Source organism: Mirounga leonina, unplaced genomic scaffold, assembly GCF_011800145.1.
Source record: "Mirounga leonina isolate KUSES-001 unplaced genomic scaffold, KU_Mleo_1.0 Mir_91, whole genome shotgun sequence".
In the NCBI taxonomy this organism is placed as follows: domain Eukaryota; kingdom Metazoa; phylum Chordata; class Mammalia; order Carnivora; family Phocidae; genus Mirounga; species Mirounga leonina.
In genome coordinates, this window is record NW_023270839.1 from 15844669 (window position 1) to 15864496 (window position 19828).

The 19828-nt window shown below is 46.3% G+C and overlaps 1 protein-coding gene across 2 annotated transcripts in view; it reads right to left on the reverse strand.

Moving 5' to 3' along the window:
- RASGRP1 (RAS guanyl releasing protein 1) overlaps positions 1-19828 on the reverse strand; it is a 77252-nt gene that overhangs the window by 12224 nt on the left and 45200 nt on the right. The window contains exons 4-13 of one of the 2 annotated variants that reach the window (XM_034993731.1): positions 14931-14993; positions 14001-14132; positions 11855-12008; positions 8546-8719; positions 7298-7414; positions 4803-5078; positions 3381-3461; positions 1978-2082; positions 1079-1188; positions 282-426 (exon numbers count right to left, since the gene is read on the reverse strand). In XM_034993731.1, the coding sequence (XP_034849622.1) occupies positions 282-426; positions 1079-1188; positions 1978-2082; positions 3381-3461; positions 4803-5078; positions 7298-7414; positions 8546-8719; positions 11855-12008; positions 14001-14132; positions 14931-14993 (1357 nt within the window). Of the gene's footprint in view, positions 1-281; positions 427-1078; positions 1189-1977; positions 2083-3380; positions 3462-4802; positions 5079-7297; positions 7415-8545; positions 8720-11854; positions 12009-14000; positions 14133-14930; positions 14994-19828 lie in introns of those variants that run through there. The other variant, XM_034993732.1, reaches the window with a different exon arrangement.

Below are 19828 nucleotides of genomic sequence, written 5' to 3' on the forward strand. Positions count from 1 at the left end.
TATATATATACACACACACATATATATATCTCCTCAGTTCAACAGTTCTTACCATTTGTCCCAGGCCTCATAGACCAGAGGAAGAAATCAATCTGGGAGAAATGGTAAAGATGAGTTCAAGTAAAAACCATGCATTTGAGAACGAGCTTATTCTAGGTGTTTGTGTAGGCTCTAAGCTGGGGTGGTTGATAAGGATGGTGAGGTCTCTGCCTGGCTTAATCACTTAAATTGTCTCATACCCCTCCCCAAGTTCAACCTAAAGCATTCAAAGAACAACTTACAAATCCAGCACAGTTGTCACAGAATGTAGGTTTCAGATAGGTGGTCTCTTGAAAGTTGTGAGGAAAGCCCAGGCCCAGTTTGGAGTAGATTGAGCTGGCCCTCATGAAGTAGGCTGTGATCTCATCTCTGCTGATGAGGCCTTCCCTGCCAGCAAGGGACAGACAAGGTATGAGTGGGGTCTGGGGTAACAAGAGTGGCTTCTAGCCTTAGAAACTCACCTTTGTTTTTACCCTTATGTGGTAGGTACAGTATGTACTACTGGGGGCTATCTCCATGAGCCCTGCTCTTAGGTAGGGATGCATGGATAGCACGTCATTAGTAGGTGAGATGGCACTATTCATTTCTACAGAGGTGTTCTTTGGCTAAAGTAGGTTTTCCTAGCCAATTTAAAGACTCAAAAAAGAAATGGAAACTACAGGGACAGAAGTGCCTTATGCTGTGGTTTCTGACTTTAGACAGTACATGACACATAACTGGAGCCCACCGACCATCCCTTTGATTTCATACAGAGAACCAACATAGAGCTTATGTAACCTTCTGAAAAGTAAATAGACAAAGTATTAAATAATTTTTTTCTCACAATCTGCAGAACCAAGCAAAGAAGGAACACTAAAGGTTTTCTTATTTATAGTTGACTATTCCTTAACGGGCAGATTTATGAAATCTTCAATTCTGAGGCATTTAAAACACATGTGTTTTTCATGGTCTGTTGTCCAAACGAAAACCAGACCGGCATTGATTTGATGATTGCTCCCTGAGCACCAAGAGCCTCCTAAGCCTGTACACAAATGCTCACCTGTCTTTGTCCATCACACAGAAGGAAAAGGGAAAACTGGCAGCAATCTTTTCAAACTCTTCCTGAGAAATGTATCCATCCTGGTCATGATCATAGTTCTTGAAGACGGACTGTGGAAAAAAAGGAGTTTCTTTGGTGATTACCAAAGCGAAACCAATCATTTCTCCCTTGAGCCAAATGACGAAGGGCTGGAACGTCTGATAAGAGAGAACGAGGAAATGTGCTCCTGAAGCTGCCACAGAGAAGCAGCAGGGCACGTGGCAGGGCTGCCCTGGGCCCGCATCTGCAGGGGGCCAGGGGCTGGCGGGTCCATTAGCACATCGATGGTGCCACCTCCCTGGCCACTGGGTGCTCCTCGCTCCTTGCACAGGGGCTGTTCTCCCTCTGCTCTGCCCCTCTTACAGTGCTTCTGCTACCAGCCCAGCGGGAAGCGCTCCTTCCCCCTTAGTCCTCCACTGCTCATGGTTCTGTCACTGGCTGGCTCTCCCTCTTCTATTACTACACTGGCCTAGAAACACAGAAGTAGGTATCCCTCCTCCACAGTAACAGTGAAGAGAATCAAGAGGGCCAAAAATTTCAGTATTAGATTCTGCTTATTATCCTTACTTAAACTTTTTTCTGATGCCTCTCTGCCTCCCAAATCAACTGCCAGCCCTTAAATATATGCTCTCCTACTAGGTCTTCAAGAGGGAGCACACCTCCCCCAACGTGAGGCCCAAGTGCGTTTGCAATGTACCAGGCACCGTATGAGAAGCGGTTCCCCGTGCTCACTAGGAACAGGTTTCAAGTTTCCCACCTTTGTGTTTCTGCCACTGTGGGCACCCCCTCCCCACCCCCTGCATATAAAGCTAAGCCAGGCTGTGCCTTGCTTTTGTCTGCTGAAATACAGCTGTACTTACATCCACCATCCTCTGGACATGTTTACTTATGGTCTTTGGGTCCGGTTTGGGAGATACTCCAGAGGCCCAGTCCACCACTACTGGTGGTTTTGAAGGTGTTAGTGGCTGAAATGAAATATTCAGAGAAATCCCCATGACTAGAATGCAGTACAACCCACAGCTCCTTCCTTTCCCACTACCTGATGGCCACACTGTGGACAACCGTCAGCTCTGTGCAGGGGCAAGGAGCTGAGAGCCCACGTGGAATTGAAATCTACAGTTGTCATCTTGGCCAATGCAAATGTGCTTCACAGCTGACAAAGTGCTCCTCACACATATTCTCTTCATCTACAGATAACTCAAAATTCTCCATTCCCTCTGCATTATTAAACCTTTCGTCAGAGCTATCAGCACAGTGGCTCATTTAAATTTCCTCTCTGTTCTCTAGTTCCTAAAGACGTAGATGAGGAGAAAAATAGCTGGAACATAGGCAGGACAACACAAGGAAAAAAGTCTGAGGCTTGGACAAGCGGAGATGGAATCCATTCCTAATTTGAGACTTGGCCCAAATGAAAATCTCTTCCAAAAATGGGAGAATGTACCCTTTCCATTGAAATGCCCTCTAACACCCTGAAAATGGAACCTGCCAAGTATTTTTAGTGAACAGCTTTCATTACAGTTGCAGCTAAAACTTGATTCTTCTGTGTAGACACAGTGAAATCCAGCCACCTGAACAGAGAAGTTGGATTACTTATGTGCGGGTACCTCCCCCCATTGAGTACTACGTGTTTGGGGGCTGGGAAGCTTCCCAGGAGACTGGGGGCAAGGGGGAGATACCGATCCTTCAGAAGGCAGGCTGAAATTTTCACCTGCCTGTAGGAGAGAGGCAGGCCAGACGACTTGTGAGAGTCCTATTGGGCAGTGCCAGGACTGCGCTGTTTTGAGGACTTCTCAGCACAAGAGGTCAAAACCCCAGCAGACTGCTTTTTTGACCCAGATGAATATAGGATGATCAGTCTTTTCTAACTGGGATGCATGTGCTTATCAACAAGTCAGAGAAGAGAAACAACTGATGTGGGGATACTTTATAACAAACAGGAAGGAGATGTCACTATGGCCCGCAACTCTCCCTTCTCTACTTGGTAAGTCACTGACTGCATCACTCACTGGGATGTGCTTAGGGCACATAGTCATTTACTGTTCCTATATTCGTCTCATCCCTTCAAGTAGACTACGGGCTCTTTATGGTCAGGAACTAATGATACATATGTTGAAGCTCTGTTCCTAGCATGAGGTTGGGCACATAGTGGAAATACTTATTAAACTGAATAAAAGTTTGTTCCTTAAGATGATGACCTCAATGAGCAGCCTGTAAAGTACCTGTTACATGCAGTAATCCTAGCATAGAAATATGAACAACTCACTGGGGCTTTGTGGTTCCTTGGTTCCCGAGCATAGGAAAGCTCGTAGATTTCATCTTCAGTGTAGTAGAGATCCAAGGACAACTGCAGGTCAAAGCAGAACACGGTTATTTGCTAGGATGCTGTTTGTCTTTCCCAGGGCTGATGTGTTTCTCTACTCTCCTAGGCCATTCTAATGGTTTGTTTTTACAATTCACAAAGTTTGGAGGGTGTAACACTTACTACTGTAATAGGGCAAGCATTAGTTCCTTCTTGTTAAAGTGTTTTTAAATTGTGAAGAGATGTCAAGATGTCCTCTTTTAAAATATGATTTAATATCTAAGCCTTTAGAGCTTAGGCAAAAGGCCCTATCTGGTCAGATGGTCCATGCCTCACTTGTTCTCTACAACAGAACCCAGTTTAAGTGATAACAGATATTATTAAATGATATTAAGAGTTAATCAGTTTCATATATCTTAAAACCATAAAATCTAGAAGGGAGAGATCTTAGAAATAATCTTGTTCTTAACCTAGAGTCTGTGGATAGCTTCAAGAGGTCCAGAACTCCTATATATTTTTTATATTTTTCACAGTTTTCATCACATGATTTGTGATTCAAAAAAGTTAAGATCAGTACGTCTTTTCACAGATGATGTCTACGGCCAAGACCTGCTTTGGTCACCTCCCCAACTGCCGAAGGGCCTGGGATGTGAACCATGGGGCCCTATCAGAATCATGTGAGGGAAGAAGAGGCTGTAATAATTATGCCATTCTGCAAAAGAGCAGATTAAGAACTGTTTCATTTTAGAACTGCAAGAAGTTGCAAGTTATCCCAGAGACTCATCTCTGATTTACAGAGAAGAAAACAGATACAGAGTTACATGCCCACAGTCACACAGCTGGTGAACTACAGAATTGTGGGTCTGGAAGGGAGTTCATCTGATCTCACTCTGGACCCAAAGTGCAAATCTTGGTCTCCTGTACCACAAGTGTTCACCTATTCTTGACTTGAATGCCTCCACTTTGTTGTTGGGTTTTGTTTTTAACTCATTGCCTTACTCTTTTTTAAATGAGAATACACTGTCTCCTTCTCTTAGGAAGCTTTAGATCCTGATTTGCTATCAGCTCCTCCTGGAGAGTTTAGAATTGCTTTTGTAGAGGGGTAGGAAGGAGTTCCAGAAGTCCTAAGGGCATACTGTTTAAAAGCACAGCCTCTGGAGTCCCACCACCTGGATCTGAATCCAGGTTCTACTGCTTAATCATGTGTGGTACCCTGACCAATTATACCTTTGTGCCTCAGTACCCCTATCCATAAAACGGTGATCATCATAGTATCTACTTCCGAGAGTTTTTATGAGGATTCACTGAGCTAGTATCTGCTAGGCTGCAGGGAGTGGTGGGTGGCACCAGCTCGTCCTTAGTAACTGTCTCCTGTGGGAGCCTCACCGTCAGCAGGTGCACCAAGTCCTTGTTGGCCTCCAAGGGCGGGGCCACCTCTTGCAGCTGGACCAGTTCATTGATATGATTGTAAAGGGCCAGCAGCTTGTGGACATTGACCTTCCCATCTTCCAGATAGTCGGGCATGGCTTCGTACAGGGAGATGAGGTCCTTGAGGTGCACCCCCAGAATGGGGATCTTGAATTGGGTGCACTCCCCATAGGCCCGCCGGTAGTTGTCATAGTTTCTACAGGAGGAGAGCAGCTCGGTCATCTCACCCAGAACCTACAAAATAGAAGAGACCCAGTTACAGGTACCCACCAGGCAGCGTGTATTATCTGCAATACTGTCAGTCCCTCCCATGATTTCACCCCATCCCGAATTGGGCAGGAGGGGATTCATCTACAATTTGCATACTGTGACTCCCAAATTAAAAAACTCCACTTTATTTCAAATGTCAGTGTGTATCTACAAACACAAGGTATGCTTTACTTGATTATACTACATAACTGAAAAATTTTAAGTGTGGTCTTATCATTTTTATACTAATTTTTTAAAAGTAAAAACCTGAGATAAAAATTAAAAAGGTACAAGAATATATAGTACGCAGTGAGTGTCCCTCTGACCTCTGTCCCCCAGCCATGCAGCTGCCCTCCCTGGTATTACCTGAGCACTTCCAGAGACACACGTGAAGTGTGCTGTTGAAGCGCTGACTATTGCCAACACGGGGAGAAGCTGTGGGACTTCAGTGGTCTCTAGCATGTTCATACTCTATGTTGTGCTCTGTGGGCCTTATCTCAGCGATGCTGAAGCGTGTGATACTGCATTCACAGACTGAAAACCCGCACCAGAGACCGATTCCCAGCAGAGGGCATGCAGGAGGATCAGGCGGAAGGCCTACGAAGCTCTTCCTGAGAGCCCACGCCCTGCCCCAGCCCTGAAAGGGGCACGGCTGCTCACCAGCACAGAAAGGGAGCGGCCAGAGCTGCGGTTCTCTACAAATACGCCTGGTTCAAGTGGGCAAGCAGTTCGCAGAACCCCAGTCCCCATGCATGACGACCAGCTTCCTCAGACGCAAAGACTGTCCACCAATCACGTTACAGCACAAAGGAACTATTTTAAATGCTGCTGGAAATTCTTTTAATAAAACTGTGGCCTAATAAGTACCACTTGTCTCCAGTGAAGGACTTGAGGCTTGGAGTTAGCCTCCCTCAATCACTATGAGCGGGCAGGAGAGCCTCCTTCTCACTCAACTCTCAGCAGATGGTGCCCGTGAGTGTGAAGTATGGAAGGGGCTCACAAGACGAGAGACTAACAGCAAAAAGGAGCTAGTTTTGCTTCCCTTGGGAGGTGAAATAAACTACTAGAGGAGCAAGGGGTTCTTGCCTTACTTCTGGCCTCACTAATCAGCTGTGCAGACCGCCCTGAGGGTCAAGCAGCTCCAGACATGGAAGCACTGCTGTGGGCTCCAAGCTGAAGAGGAGCAAGCTCGATCTTGCCAGCGAGACAGCACGAGAGCACGTTCGTCTCCATGACTGTCTCCCTCTGTCACTTCTGAGACATGGACAATCTTCTCAACGGTTCCACTGAGTTTCGCCAGAACTAGTAGGGAACTGGAAGGTGGGGGTGGGGTAGCATCCCCAGAGCTCAGGGTGGTGAGAGCAGGGATGACGAATCCTAGACTTCCCAAAAGCAGGTTGCACAGCTGGGAACAACAGGACAATGGGGCACAGACATGTCTCCCTAAGAAGAGCCTCCATGCAGCTCAGGAGGACAGAGGTGGGGGAGCTGGGGGTTGAGGTTAGTAAGGGAGGGCTGGGTGGTCCTCACGTGAGGCGGAAACGCTAAGAGAGCAGTTGTTAGCTAATCCATACCAAACAGCTGCATTTCTATCTTCAGTATATCTTAGTGGTTTGTATTCCTAATAGCCCCATGTTATGAAGAACTAAAGTCTATTCTCTAAAATCTAAAGAATGTAGAAAAGTGCATAGGGCACTTAAGAAAAATATTCCTCAGTAAGACACTATTACAAAATGGCACCTGAAAAGCTCATTTTCAACTCTCCAGAATGTCATTCTCCAAGAGGTCTGAATAGGTAGGTTTCTAATGTGTCACTCACTATACATATTTGACATACAAACTGAACTACAGTCAACTGAACCACTCTTTTAGGAAAACACTTTGGAATAAGTTGCTGGAGCAAGGGAGTCGGTATTACAGACCGTGACTCTGGCAGGACAGGAGAGAGGCGCACGGTATTGCAACTGACCGCAGGGACGCGTGCAGGAGACACCGAGGCCAGACTGAATCCCAGGCACTCTCAGACCTGGGATAGTCCCATCCTATGGTTTTCTGGGGGGTTGCCTCGCTAGTATTTTGCCTAATTAAGTGAGAAAGGATGAAATGGTTTGGAAATGCTCTCTGGGTTGCCTCTCAGTAAATGTTGATGCTGGTCCTGGGAATGCTGCTAAGGGGCCCTGGAGGAAGGAGGCAGTGACACTGACCTTATTGATTTCATGTGGGACGTGCGAACTTGTCTCCTTGAGCCTGGAGATTGAGCTGTGACAGAGCCCACCTATCACAGCCATCAGTGTATTGAAGTTCTGCAGCTGGTGGAGTTTCTGTGACATAGAAAAGAGAGGAGAGTAGTCCATGTACATGTCAGTTACGCGCCTCCCCACTCTGCGCCTCGAGTCTTCCTAATACCAGTCAAAGCCTAGCAGTCAGGTGTTGTACTTTTCTGACCATTTTCCCCTGTAGCCTTAACTTCAGACCGTATCTAGCAAGGTGTCCTATCTCCCTTCTTTGTTGCACCAGTTCGGCAGGCCATCCTCTACATCAGTGGTTTCTAAGAGCCACCCAAAGTACTTGCTTAATGCAAAGACTGCTGGATCCAAGTGCAGCTATTCTGACTCCTGGGATCTGGGGCTGAGCTTTGGGATAAACCTTCAGTTAATATCAGAGCAGGTGGGCCATGTACCAAACTTTGAGAAACGCTGCTCTTGAACCTCTAGAACTAATAATATTTTGTATCCTTCATTTCAAATAACCACTTTTATTTTTAAGGCAAAGACTTTGTCTTACTCTCTTACACTGTGCCAGTGCCTGCCCTGGACCATCACCGGGAGAGAGGGGCTAGAGTCTCTGCGGAACGTCAATTACGTGTTCCTACTACCTGCTTTCCTCCCACCAAATGCCTGAACTCTGCCTTCAAACATTAAACCCAGCCGTTCAACACAGTAAGGGCTCACAGACCTAAGACAGCTGAGGTAGTCCAGCCCCAGTAAAACCTGGGAAACTGCCCTTTCCTTTGCCATGTGGGCCAGATTTGGGGAAACAACGTAGGTTGGAAAGCATCTGCTGCATCTGTTAAAAGATCTAAACAGATCTTGGGGCGCCTGGCTGGCTCAGTCAGAAGAGTGTGTGACTCTTGATCTTGGGGTCGTGAGTTCGAGCCCCATACTGGGTGCAGAGATTACTTTACAATAAATAAATACGTAAAAAAATTTTTTAAAGATCTAAACAGATCTAAAAGTGTATTCTGACCCCTGAGATAATCAGTATGGTCCTCACCATATTGCCCTTATGTAGGAAACAGAAAAGTCACCATATCTAAATCTGGGACAATTCACGTCACACACTCTCTCCTGTGGTTCAGGAGGGGGAAGCAGCTCTAACGGACAGACTGGCTGAGGGGAAGAGGGGATACTTTACCTCATAGCCCAGGTCAAATTCTTAAGCTAGTCACTGACCTGAGCCACCTGGATGAACTTGATGAAGACTTCTGCCCGGAGCTGTGGGGTGGGGCGGCTGAGAACCATCAGTTGTACCCACTGGGAGATGCCGTTACACAGGGCGATGGACCGCTCCATGGTGGGGTTCTCCTTCACACAGCTATTCACGAGGTAATTCTGATAATCGGAGAACTGGGGAAAAAGAAACCCATCAGGACTGGCCCTCTGGTCCTCCGGGACATCTGAGAGGCACATCACTTCTGCTCTGTTGATGGTTCAGTTGATGCTACGGGACAGAGGAGCTCTTGGCCCCCCTCCTGCATGTCTTCCACTTGGCTGATGGGAATGGTGGGAAGGAAATCTTTCTTATCCTACCCAAAGCATGGTTTCTCTACATCAAAAGTCATTAGGCCCAAGGGGATGTGTCCACACACTAGTTAATCCAAATACTGTATTCCGAGTGGATAATGATACTGTCCCTTCTGAAGAATACAATATAGAAGAGAAATCTCAGTATAGACAGTCCCTGACTAGAATGGTTTCACTTAGGATTTTTTAATTGTACAATGTTGCAAAAGCCATATGCATTCGTAAGAAACCATACTTTGAATTCTGAATCTGGAACTTTTCCCAGACTAGCCATATGCAGTGCGAAACTCGTGATGCTGGGTGAGTTGCGGCTCCCAGGCAAAAACATGATCACAAGGATAAATGACTGATACGCTTACAACCATCCTGTACTCCTGTAAAGTTTTCACTTTTGTTTGTTTTTCACTTTCAGTACAGTATTCAGTAAATTACGGGAGATATTCAGCTTTTTATTACAAATAGGCTTTGCCACAGATGATTTTGCCCAACCGTAGGCTAGTGTAAGTGTTCTGAGCACACTGAAGGTAGGCTAGGCTGAGCTATGTATGATGTTGGTAGGTTAGAGGTGTTAAATGCATTTTCAACTTGTGGTATTTACAACTTACAATGGGTTTATGGCCCAATAAACCCATCGTACGTTGAGTAAAATCTGTACTAGTTCTAGCTCCATCGCTGAAGTTAAGGGGAAAAACAGACAATCCTCTCAAAAATCTCCTCTCTCTTCCCCCCCACCCCCTGCACCCCCAACTGTTTTAACTTAAAAGTGGGATCATGAACTCTGCCCTATCTAGGGTCACAGAGTTGTTATGAACACAACAATGTCTGAAAGCACTTTAACTTTTCAGAGTGCTGCCCACGTGAGGTGGTACTGACAGGATAATCATTAACCTCATGCTACAACAAACCTGCTTGGATTTCCTCTGACTCACCAGCTTGAGCAGAGGCCACATGGTTAGCTATTCTGGAGTGACCATAGTTTTCCAACTGGCCAATGGCACTGACCATGGCTGACCGTGATCGGCTCCTGTGAAAGCGGAGCTGTCTCGGCAGATCACTGGCTAAGCAAGGATGCAGCCATCTTGTCCCTATCCTGGACGATCCTCTGTTCAAGTGGTAGAACCAAGAGGGAGGAGCCCTCTACTCTGCTCCAACGGGCCTGGGGAAGGTTTTGGTGTGGTATCCCAACTATTTCGAGCTCTCTGCTTCCGACCTCCCCCTTGAAATCAGATGTGACATGGTTGAGCCAGTGATTGCTGATGGGTGGAAAACTGAGCAAAAACAACTCAAGAGGGACACATAAGCAATCTTACTGGTTCTGAGAGAAAGTCCCGGTGACTCACTCCAGTGAATACAATTATATACCCCTCCCACTGTAAATAAAACATCAGATCCACTTATTTTTTAGAATTAGTACTATAATAGTAAGTACTATAAAAAGCAGAAAATATCAAATGCCACTCCATTCATAGCAGAGAGAAATTTCCCTCCAACTACAATGGAGGGACATATTTGGGAAAACTGCTTAGAACTGTGTAGGAAAAATGAAAATATGCCCCCCCCTCCCATACAAATCCTCTTCTATGAGGGGATGCCACCTAAAAGCAATGAAAGTTCACACTGATGTTTTCATTTGCAAATGGAGCACGGCCTCCAGCTGGGGGAGCACTAGCTCCAAGTCCTAGGGATTCTCACTCCTGCCTCCTGGAGGCTGCTGCAGCCGCCCAGGGCCCACTGGGGCCCCGCAGGGCTCACGTTGCCTGCGTGCTAAACGGCTCTTTTCAGTGTCCTTCCCTGGGACAGGGGAGGCACTGCCAAATGGAAACTCCCCAGGCGGAGCTTCCTAATCGGGGCCTGCAGTTTTGTGGGAGGGGTGCTGGTGGGGACCCTGGGGGGCTGGTGGGGATTAATGCTTGGAGGCTTGTTTCCACATGGGAGCTGGGGGGAGGGGGAGCCTGGCTGAATGGCTCAACCGCTGGGTGAAAACAGGATGACATCAACATCACGGGAGAAAAGATGAAATAAACTCTGAAACTTGGTTTGTCGTTCTTCCAGACACAAGCAGCCTCCATAAATTGGAACTGAGCGACCAGGAGGCATGTGACTCCAGCCCCCGGCTCTGACTGTGATGAGCTGAGTGACCTTGTTCAGGCCACTTTCTGAGCAGCCCCCATCCCCTCATCTGGGGAACCCCGGTCATTCCAAGAAATGTATCCGGCAACTAGGTATGCTCTATTTTTAGAGCAAAGCCGAAGACTGTACCTCTGGGAGGGGTGGGGACTGAGTGGGCTAAGGGTGTCACTTCTCAGGCAAGCAAGCACACTGGCCGGCCGGGGCGGGGGCGGGGTCTGATGGCATCTGACATGTTGACAAGTTCTCTTGTATAGAACCAGTGTTCTTTGGTATCACATACGGAGTTTTAAGGAGCAAGGTTTGGGACAGCCTGGTTTAGATCTAGAATCCTGGGCCTGGTCAGCACTACTTCAAGAACTTCGGGATATTCTGGGCTAGGCCATTAGACCCTAACTTTATTTTAGGATTTCCCCAAGCCACTCAAAGCCTATCTCAGAATAAAACTCTGAGAAGACATATCCCCGTTTTCTTTTTCCTTCTTTTTTTTAGGAAAGTTTTAAATTCTGGAAGCTTAACGGTTATGAGGGGTAAGAGGCGTGTGCGTGAGTGTGTGTATGCTGTGCGTACACGCGTGTGTGTCTGTGTGCAGGGTGCCCCGGGGGCCCACGGTACTGTCACTTGAGTGAGTGGTGGGGTAGCACAGAGGATGGGAGAAGGGGCGCAGAGCAGAGCTACAAAGAAATTTCTAGCGTACCCATTTTCTAGACTACATGAAGTCTGACGGGAAAGTCCACCGGCTCTGAGGGGGCCTCCAGGGTTAGGAGGTGGACGGGCCTTATTTTCTGAAATAACCCAGGGAAGTTTCTCTCCTGCCCGTCAAGTACATACTGATATCCTCCGGAAGGACTTGAACTCCAGGTAGGTGAGGTGCTCCGACAGCTCCTCGGGCTCCAGGTGATCAAAGAGCAGGGAAACCTTACGTTTCTTGCTGGTGTTTGATTTGATCCTTTGGGTCAGTTTCCTGGACCAGTCCCGGGCATTGCTTTTGTGGGTAAACATGAAAGGGAGAAGAAGAGGAAAAGTAAACCAAAATTACTTTTTAGTTCAAGTAAATCCATTCGCATTTCCCACAAGGATATACAAAGCACCATGAATTAGCTAACTTTCTTCCACCAAAACAAAGCGTTAAACGGTTTCCCACTTTTTTTTTTTTTTCCCCCGGGTATGGCACCAAGTAGGAAAGCCTTGCTGGTTTTCAGTGAACCTTCGGAACATGTCATGGGACCTGGGTAAGACGTGTTTACTTTAAGGCCGTGGGAAGGAAAGTAAGTCTCAGGCATTGGTCGCAGTGTCCTGGCCTTTGATCCTTGCTCCTCTGTCTAGCCCCTGGCATCTCTGCTCTCTCCATGCCTTCTGCGTGTTCCTTCGTTCTTAGGACGGTGATGGGGATGCTACCTCAAGGTTTTAGTAAGGCAGCATTCCACAAACTGAGAAGCCACGCTGCGGGGAATCGTGCAGGAACATGTGGTCACTCGGGGCAGACTTGGGGCATTCTCCTCAAACATTCCCAGCCACGGAAATGACCAAGGAAGCCTAGCTAACCCTAGAGTGCCCTCCACCCCTACATTTTCTTAGAATTGATCCATTAGTTTTCCTAGAATTGGTCCTTAGTTTCAATTTCCTTCACTAAGGAAGCAGCCATTTTGAGAGGCAGCGGGGTGCAGATCTGTTTCCCAAACTGGTATTGATGGGAGCCTTGTCCCTTGACAAAGGATTCTGCGGTCAAGTGAGTTTGGGAAAGCCTACAGATTCTGGAGCCCTGTTGGCCAGTGAACGTGTTATAAAGTGAGATGCCAAAGGGAAGCTTAACTCACTATTTCTTAAGTATATCTGCTCAGGCAATATCCCACTGGCTACTTCCTAAAGAATGTACTGTGGGAAATCTCAGGAGAGGTCAGTCAGCGAGGGACACGCTGGGACAAGGAGATCGGGGTCTGAGAACTGCCCTGTGCCCCAGGTTCTACATCTTTTAAATGAGAACACTGTTACTTTGAAATTTTCTCTTATCTTTCAAGTTGTAGATTCTAAGCAGAGAAGTACAGAGAATCCAAACCGGCATCTGCAGAACGATATCCAGGACGATGTAATGTGATCCTAAGGTCATTTCTGTGGGGCTGTGGCTCAGTGCGCGGAGGGCGGTCCGAGCCCAGCTTCCCTCTGCTACTAATTGTGTGACCCCAGCCAACCTTGCCAAGCCTCGGGTTCCCAGGATGTTGCATGGAACGATCCCTAGAATATGCTTCGGTCCTAGAACGCTATATCCTAGGGATTTCTGTTATTCCAAAATAAAGTGGCCATGTTGCGAACAGTGTGAGAGAGAGAGTGTGTGTGTGTGTGTGTGTGTGTGCATGGTTCTCCCAAAACTAGGAAAGGCCCTCATTCTTCCAGAGTGGGCCAATGTCATAGACAATGTCATAGACATGTGTGTCAGAGATAATTACAAGGAATACGGTTACAGACAAACCAAAAGTGCAAAGATGGGGTAGTGCATCTGTAAATTACACTTTTTCATATGCAGTAATCTCAGCTATTCCTGAGAGCCTTCCCATCTCTGCAAGTCTAGGCGTCTCTTGTAGACATCCATATAAGTTAGAAACCCTCCGCTCAATGCATTTCTCAGCAGTCCCTTCCCTGAGACTGTGGCTGCTGAGGAAGCATCTAGTGGTCGTACTTCCAGTTTCTCATCATCTGGATTCATTGTAGTCACTATCTCGCTACCTGGTTTCTTCTTCACTGGGACTTTTTTTTTTTCCCCTTGCTCTTTGACATTAGTCACTCACAGCTTTATCACCAGTGGGGCTTCTCTGCTTTTCTGCTAAACGTCAGTCTTTTCACTCTGGGGCTACAATTTGAGCCTGCCTGAGGGGCTTCCGGGAGTGGGGAATCCAGCCCTCCCAGCAGGGGGTCAGAGGCCTGGCTGAGCAGCCCAGGAAGGAGGTGGTTTGGAAAGATTAGTCAAAACCTTGACACTCACATTTGAGTTGTGTCGATCAGGTGGCAGTGTAACTCCTCACCACTAGCCTTCACCAGCTCCTGAAACTCCTCCATAGTGTTTGTCAAGCTGGCATCCATTTTAAACATGATCCAGAATTCTGTTATCCAGTACCTACGAGGTGGGAGTTAAAAAACAAAACAAACAGCAATCCAAAACTGAAGCCAAGAACTCATGCTTTTTGGTGGGTTCTTCCCACGAAGAGGAATCAGAAAAAGACAGAAGCTGCTTTGTCCTTCTGCATGCCTGGGAATACAGAATATATATTCTATATATAGAATATAAGGGGGTGAGGTGATGGTGTGGGGGATGGAAAGAAAGCCACCTGCTGACAGTCCCCTACCCCTCCACACACCACATGCTTTGACAGGATAGGCACAGCACAACAGAAAAAGCGACAGCAAAGATTTAGGCACAATCAGGTGTATCCGAGATAATTACAAGGAATACGGTTACAGACAAACGAAAAGTGCAAAGATGGGGTAGTGCATCTGTAAATTACACTTTCTCATATCTTACAAATATAGTACCATGAAAAATAATGTCCACAAAAAAGTTTTTAATGATGAAAGAAGATTCCTAGGATATAAAATTAAGTGAGAAATAAAGGATACAAAAATGTATTTTGACCTCAATTATGTTAAAAAAGAACTGCTTAGAAAAATGACAAAGGAAATATTCCAAAACAGTGGGATATGAGTAATTATTACTATAGTTATACTCTTTACTGTACTTTCCAAAATGCTCTAATATGAGCTAGATTACTTTAATAATTCCCTTTCCAGGCTGTCCAGAGGTGTTCTATAGACAGGACGGGAAAGGTAGGGAGCATGAAGAAAGAACTAGAATCCCTTGCTTCAGCCTTTCATTTCACCCAACTCCACAAGTCCCAACTACACGTAGAAATGTTACCTTACAAAATAGCAGATCTTCAGACAAAGCCCTGGTGAGTTCTTTGCCAAGGCGTCCTTATAGGTAGGGCTGTGGTTAAGGGAAATAGAAGCCTCTGTCATAGAAACCAAACAACTTCTCATCTTTGGAAGTATTTGCTAAAACACCCCCCCGCCATATTTTCTTATTTTTTTGGCCATAGGACAAAAACCAACTTGATGTGTGCAGTTGTGTGCGTTATTAGCACCTGGAAGGGTGATGATGGGGACTTTCTGTGGAGCCCACACCTCCTTATGGAAGGAGGTCCCAACATCTCCTTTGCAGAAGGGGAAGTAGGAAGCCAACAGTGTGGGAAGGTCCTGGCATAAGCAGCCTATCTGAATGGCAAAAGGGGCACATGACCTCCTACCCATGCCCAAGAGATGTGGAGTCCCACTGAAACAACTTTGAGGAGCCCCTTCTCTTAAAGTGTTTCGAGGAATGGATAAACAATTTGTGCAGTAAATGAGGAGGGGGAGAATGAATGAATATTCAGATAGACTGTCATGATAATTAAGGGCAGTAATGTGAAAAATGACAATATATCCCTGCAGGAGGTAAGCAGATGGACCTTGGAAGTCGTGATGGCAACTCAGACAAAGCCATGTGATTAATCCAAAATACAATCAGAGATGGCACTTGGAATATTCCATGAGAATGGTGCCATCCTAAGAATATGAGAGAATAGTAAGATCCCATTACGTTGACCTCTTTAGAGATCCGTGGAGAGAATATTTCATTTATTTTACAAGCCAAAGAAATGCAAAATCCAATCCACTGGTACCCTGGGTGGGTCTACCATCTCTGGTCACCAGACTGAGGAATCAGGTTACGTGCACCATGGGCCCTGCCAGGCTGTACCCTCTGTCCCTTCTAAACACTGTGCTGTCATAACTTCGGTACGGGGTTCAGTGACTTCCTGCAGCGCCCCTGCCGGGAGTCCAGTGAGTAAGCTGGCAGAAAGCTCAAGTAACTGGGTGGGAGTGGTCTTCCTTCAGTGTGCATGTGTATCTTAAATCCCAGAAAATGTAGAGGTAAACAGAGCAAAGTGAAAGTCTACATCCTAGGATCAGTGCTTTTGATTAGGAAGGAATCTGAGCATTCGGGGATTTTATATCCCTGTAATGTTTAAGAGTATATTGGCATGATAGTCTCGAAACTTCCCTTTATAATTAAGTGCTAAAGCACTTGTGGTTTTAAATTGAAATTTTATTAAGTTTAATCATGGCTTTGGAACTTCTAAAATGATGTTAACTGTTTATAACTTTAATAGTTATAAAAACTATTTAGAATTCAGGAAGGCATCTGAAGTATTTAAAAATCATTCAAAATGTAAAATTCATAACTGTAGTTTACAATCATCAGAAGCATTTAGTTAATGAGCATTATTCAAATTAACCAAACATTTTTCAAGGCCCCTTAAAAACGCTTGGTGAAACATGCTAGACTTACAGAAAGAATCATATTTGCAAACTAAACTTGAAGCCCTAAAGAAGAGCTATGGCTGTAAAATTGGTACTTTTAATAAAATCACTTAAAAAAGTAAATTTTGATAGACTTACTGCCTATAATATCTGTCCTCAAAAGCACCAAAACAAAAACAAAACACAAAAACACACATTAACAGCAACACAGAAAATAAAAATAAGTCCAGGCAACTGGCAAACCTGATGAACTAAAAGGCTCTGTCTGACGCCTGCCTTTCTTTGGGCATAAATAAGAGTGAAAACAAGGACTTTACGCGTCTTTAGGCCGTATCGCTGAGGAAATGCCTGCCTTCAATGCAAAGAGCTTTAAGCACAAGGCACATTCTAGATAAATATGGCCCAGATTCTCTATTTTTATTATTTGATGCACTTGCTGAAATTTTTATTCTTCCTTTTTAATGAGGAAGGGACGGAAAACGTACTTCTCTTTTAAAACCAGCTAAGATCTGTAAATCAACACGGTGCCTTTTACTGCGGAGCTTTCATCTGGTCGCTCCCTGCCCATCCCTTGTCCCTTCCAATGTCCATCCCTGTGGTGCGCGGCGGCCAGTGGCCCAGCGTGTGGGCAGGACCTGAGTGAATTGGTCGGTGTGCACGCCAGCTCTCCGTGCACAGGGCCAGGCAGGACGCCGGGCAGGAGGACACAGCCTCCCCCTCATCAGAGCCCCTAAGCCACAGCAGAGGCAGCCCTGGAGTGAGGCAGGGCACCTGCTTTTTCACGTGGAGCGCCGAAGCAAGCGCCCAGCATGTGCAGTATCAGAGGCTCCAGCATCTGCCTCGAAGGGGTTCAGGTCACTGTTTGCTGGAAGCTTCAGGCTCCACACATCTTCCTTCTCTTCACAGCCGGTATTCTGACTATACTTTTCAGGCACTTGAGCCATTCAAAGCGTGTTTTCAAATCTTTTTTAACGATGAAAAACCAGGAAGCATCAAGGAAACCGTGAGCTTATGTAACTAATAATTTTATTACTTCCAAGTCAGAAAACAAAAGAGACACTAAACGTGAAGAAAAAAATCGTTCTGCTGTCAGTGTTTAACCTGGGCTTCAGTGACAGGCAGTCTTACTTCATGTTCCCTTCTTAGAATCTCGTCCCCTGCCCCAGACCAAAGCCTGAATTTCTCACCTAAAAGTGTCCAGTGTTTTGCACCCATAGTCAGGCAACATTTGTCATGTACTATCATGAGATGGCCCCTGAGGTAAGTTCTAGAGAAACAAAGATAAATAAGCCTTGGTTCCTGATGCTGACGGACACACAGACTAGTGGGGGAGACACATACACGGGTAAGTTACAGCATATACATTTTTAAATCTAGGTTAAAAATATATTTATGTTTTTTTCTTGAGGTAACTTACAATTAATTTTTAGTACCTTTTAACTTTCTATGTTACTAACACAAATCAAACTACGCAGCTAGACACAAAGTTTCTGCAGTGTACTTGAAATAGTCATCTATAGGGTGCCTGGGTGGCTCAGATGGTTGAGCATCTGCCTTCGGCTCAGGTCATGATCCCAGGGTCCTGGGATCGAGTCCCACATCAGGCTCCCTGCTCCTTGGGAGCCTGCTTCTCCCTCTGTTTCTCTCTCTCTCTGTCTATCATGAATAAATAAATAAAATCTTTTTTTTTTTTTTAAAGATTTTATTTATTTATTTGACAGAGAGACAGCAAGAGCAGGAACACAAGCAGGGGGAGTGGGAGAGGGAGAGGGAGAAGCAGGCTTCCCGCAGAGCAGGGAGCCTGATGTGGGACTCGATCCCAGAACCCTGGGATCATGACCTGAGCCGAAGGCAGACGCTTAATGACTGAGCCACCCAGGCGCCCAATAAATAAAATCTTTAAAAAAAAAAGAAATAGTCATCTAGAGAGACCAGAGCACGTATGTAGCACACCGCAAAACTTACAGACTGAAGTCTGGGTAGATCAATTTATTTAGCTAACAGAGTAAAAATACTTGGCACTTTCTGCAATCGTAGATGAAAAGCTTTTCAAAGCAGATTACATCCAGACCAGAGACGTGAGAGACACTTAAGCAATACAAAACTAAAGTCACAGGAATTAGATTTTCAAAGCACTAAGCACGCTAGATGTGTTTTTAAAAGGGAGGGGTGTGTGGAAGGCTGAAAACGACAGGAAAGACTTCACAGAGGGGTCTGGAAGGAGCTGCTAGGCACTGAGGGAGGAAGAGGCCATCCAGGCACAGGAATTGTAAGAGGACCCGGTCCAGCTGGTGCATGGGCAAGTTGGGTGCGGGGGAGACAGGGCTTCTGGGAGAGCTGCAGGGGGGAGGAGAAGGGACACTGGGGGGTCAGACCGTGGACGCCGTGGCCTGGCAGCTGAGGAGCTGGGCATTACCCTGCAGTCTGCCGAGGCTCTGAAGCAATGGCCTTTGCGATCTGCTTCTCTGGAAAGTAACTTCAGAGGCGGCTAATGATTGGGGGGTGGGGGATGCTAGCAGCAGGCCAGTGAGGACAGCAGTCCGGGACAGAGAGGGGCCTAGGAGGGAAGATGGAGGCCCACACTAAGGCCGTGGCAGGGGGATGGAGAGAAGAAAGCAGCTAAGAGTCATTTCTTAAGTAGAAGCCCTGGGACTGAGTAATGGACTCCGTAGGAGGTGAAAGGCGGGGAGGAGTCAAGGGCACCTCTGAGGTTTCTGGTTTGGCTAAGTGGATGGGCAAGGACACCACAAACTGAAAGTGAAAATGAAAATGCAGGTGTCACAGCAGAATTAATGGGTAGTAACTGGGGATGAAGGTGGTGAGAAAATGAATTAAGTTTTGAGCATATTAAGACGGAAGTGTCTGCAGCACAAACTAGTCCAAGTATTTTTTACAAAAAGGTCTGGGTTAAAGAAATACAGACTTGGAACAAACTGAGGGTTGCAGAAGGGAGGGGGCGGGGGGGTGGGGTAACCGGGCGATGGGCATTAAGGTGGGCACGTGTTGTGATGAGCACTGGCTGTTGCACACAACTAATGAATCGCTGAACACGACACCAAAAACTAATGATGTACTACTGTATGTTGGCTAATTGAATTAAAAAAAAAAAAGAAATACGAACTTGAAAGTCCACAGCACAGAGGGACAGAGGTGGAAATCCTGGAGGGAAATCACCCAGGGAAGGAGGCAGAGTGAGAAGGACACCAGGACGCTGTCCCCCTGTTTGAGAGGTGCTCGGAGAAGGGGCTAGATGAGAAGCCAGATGGAGTATCAGGAGGGAGAGGGTCTGGAGAGGCAGGGGGTGTCCACAAAGCTCAGAGTAAGCAGGGACAGAAAAGAGCCAAGGGGCTGAGCCACCCGAAGGCCAGTGGTGACACGAGAAGAAAGTCTGAGGGCCGGGGTGGGGGCCCCAGCTGAGTGAAGGAGTGCGTGGGAGTCAAGAGATGGGAGATAGTG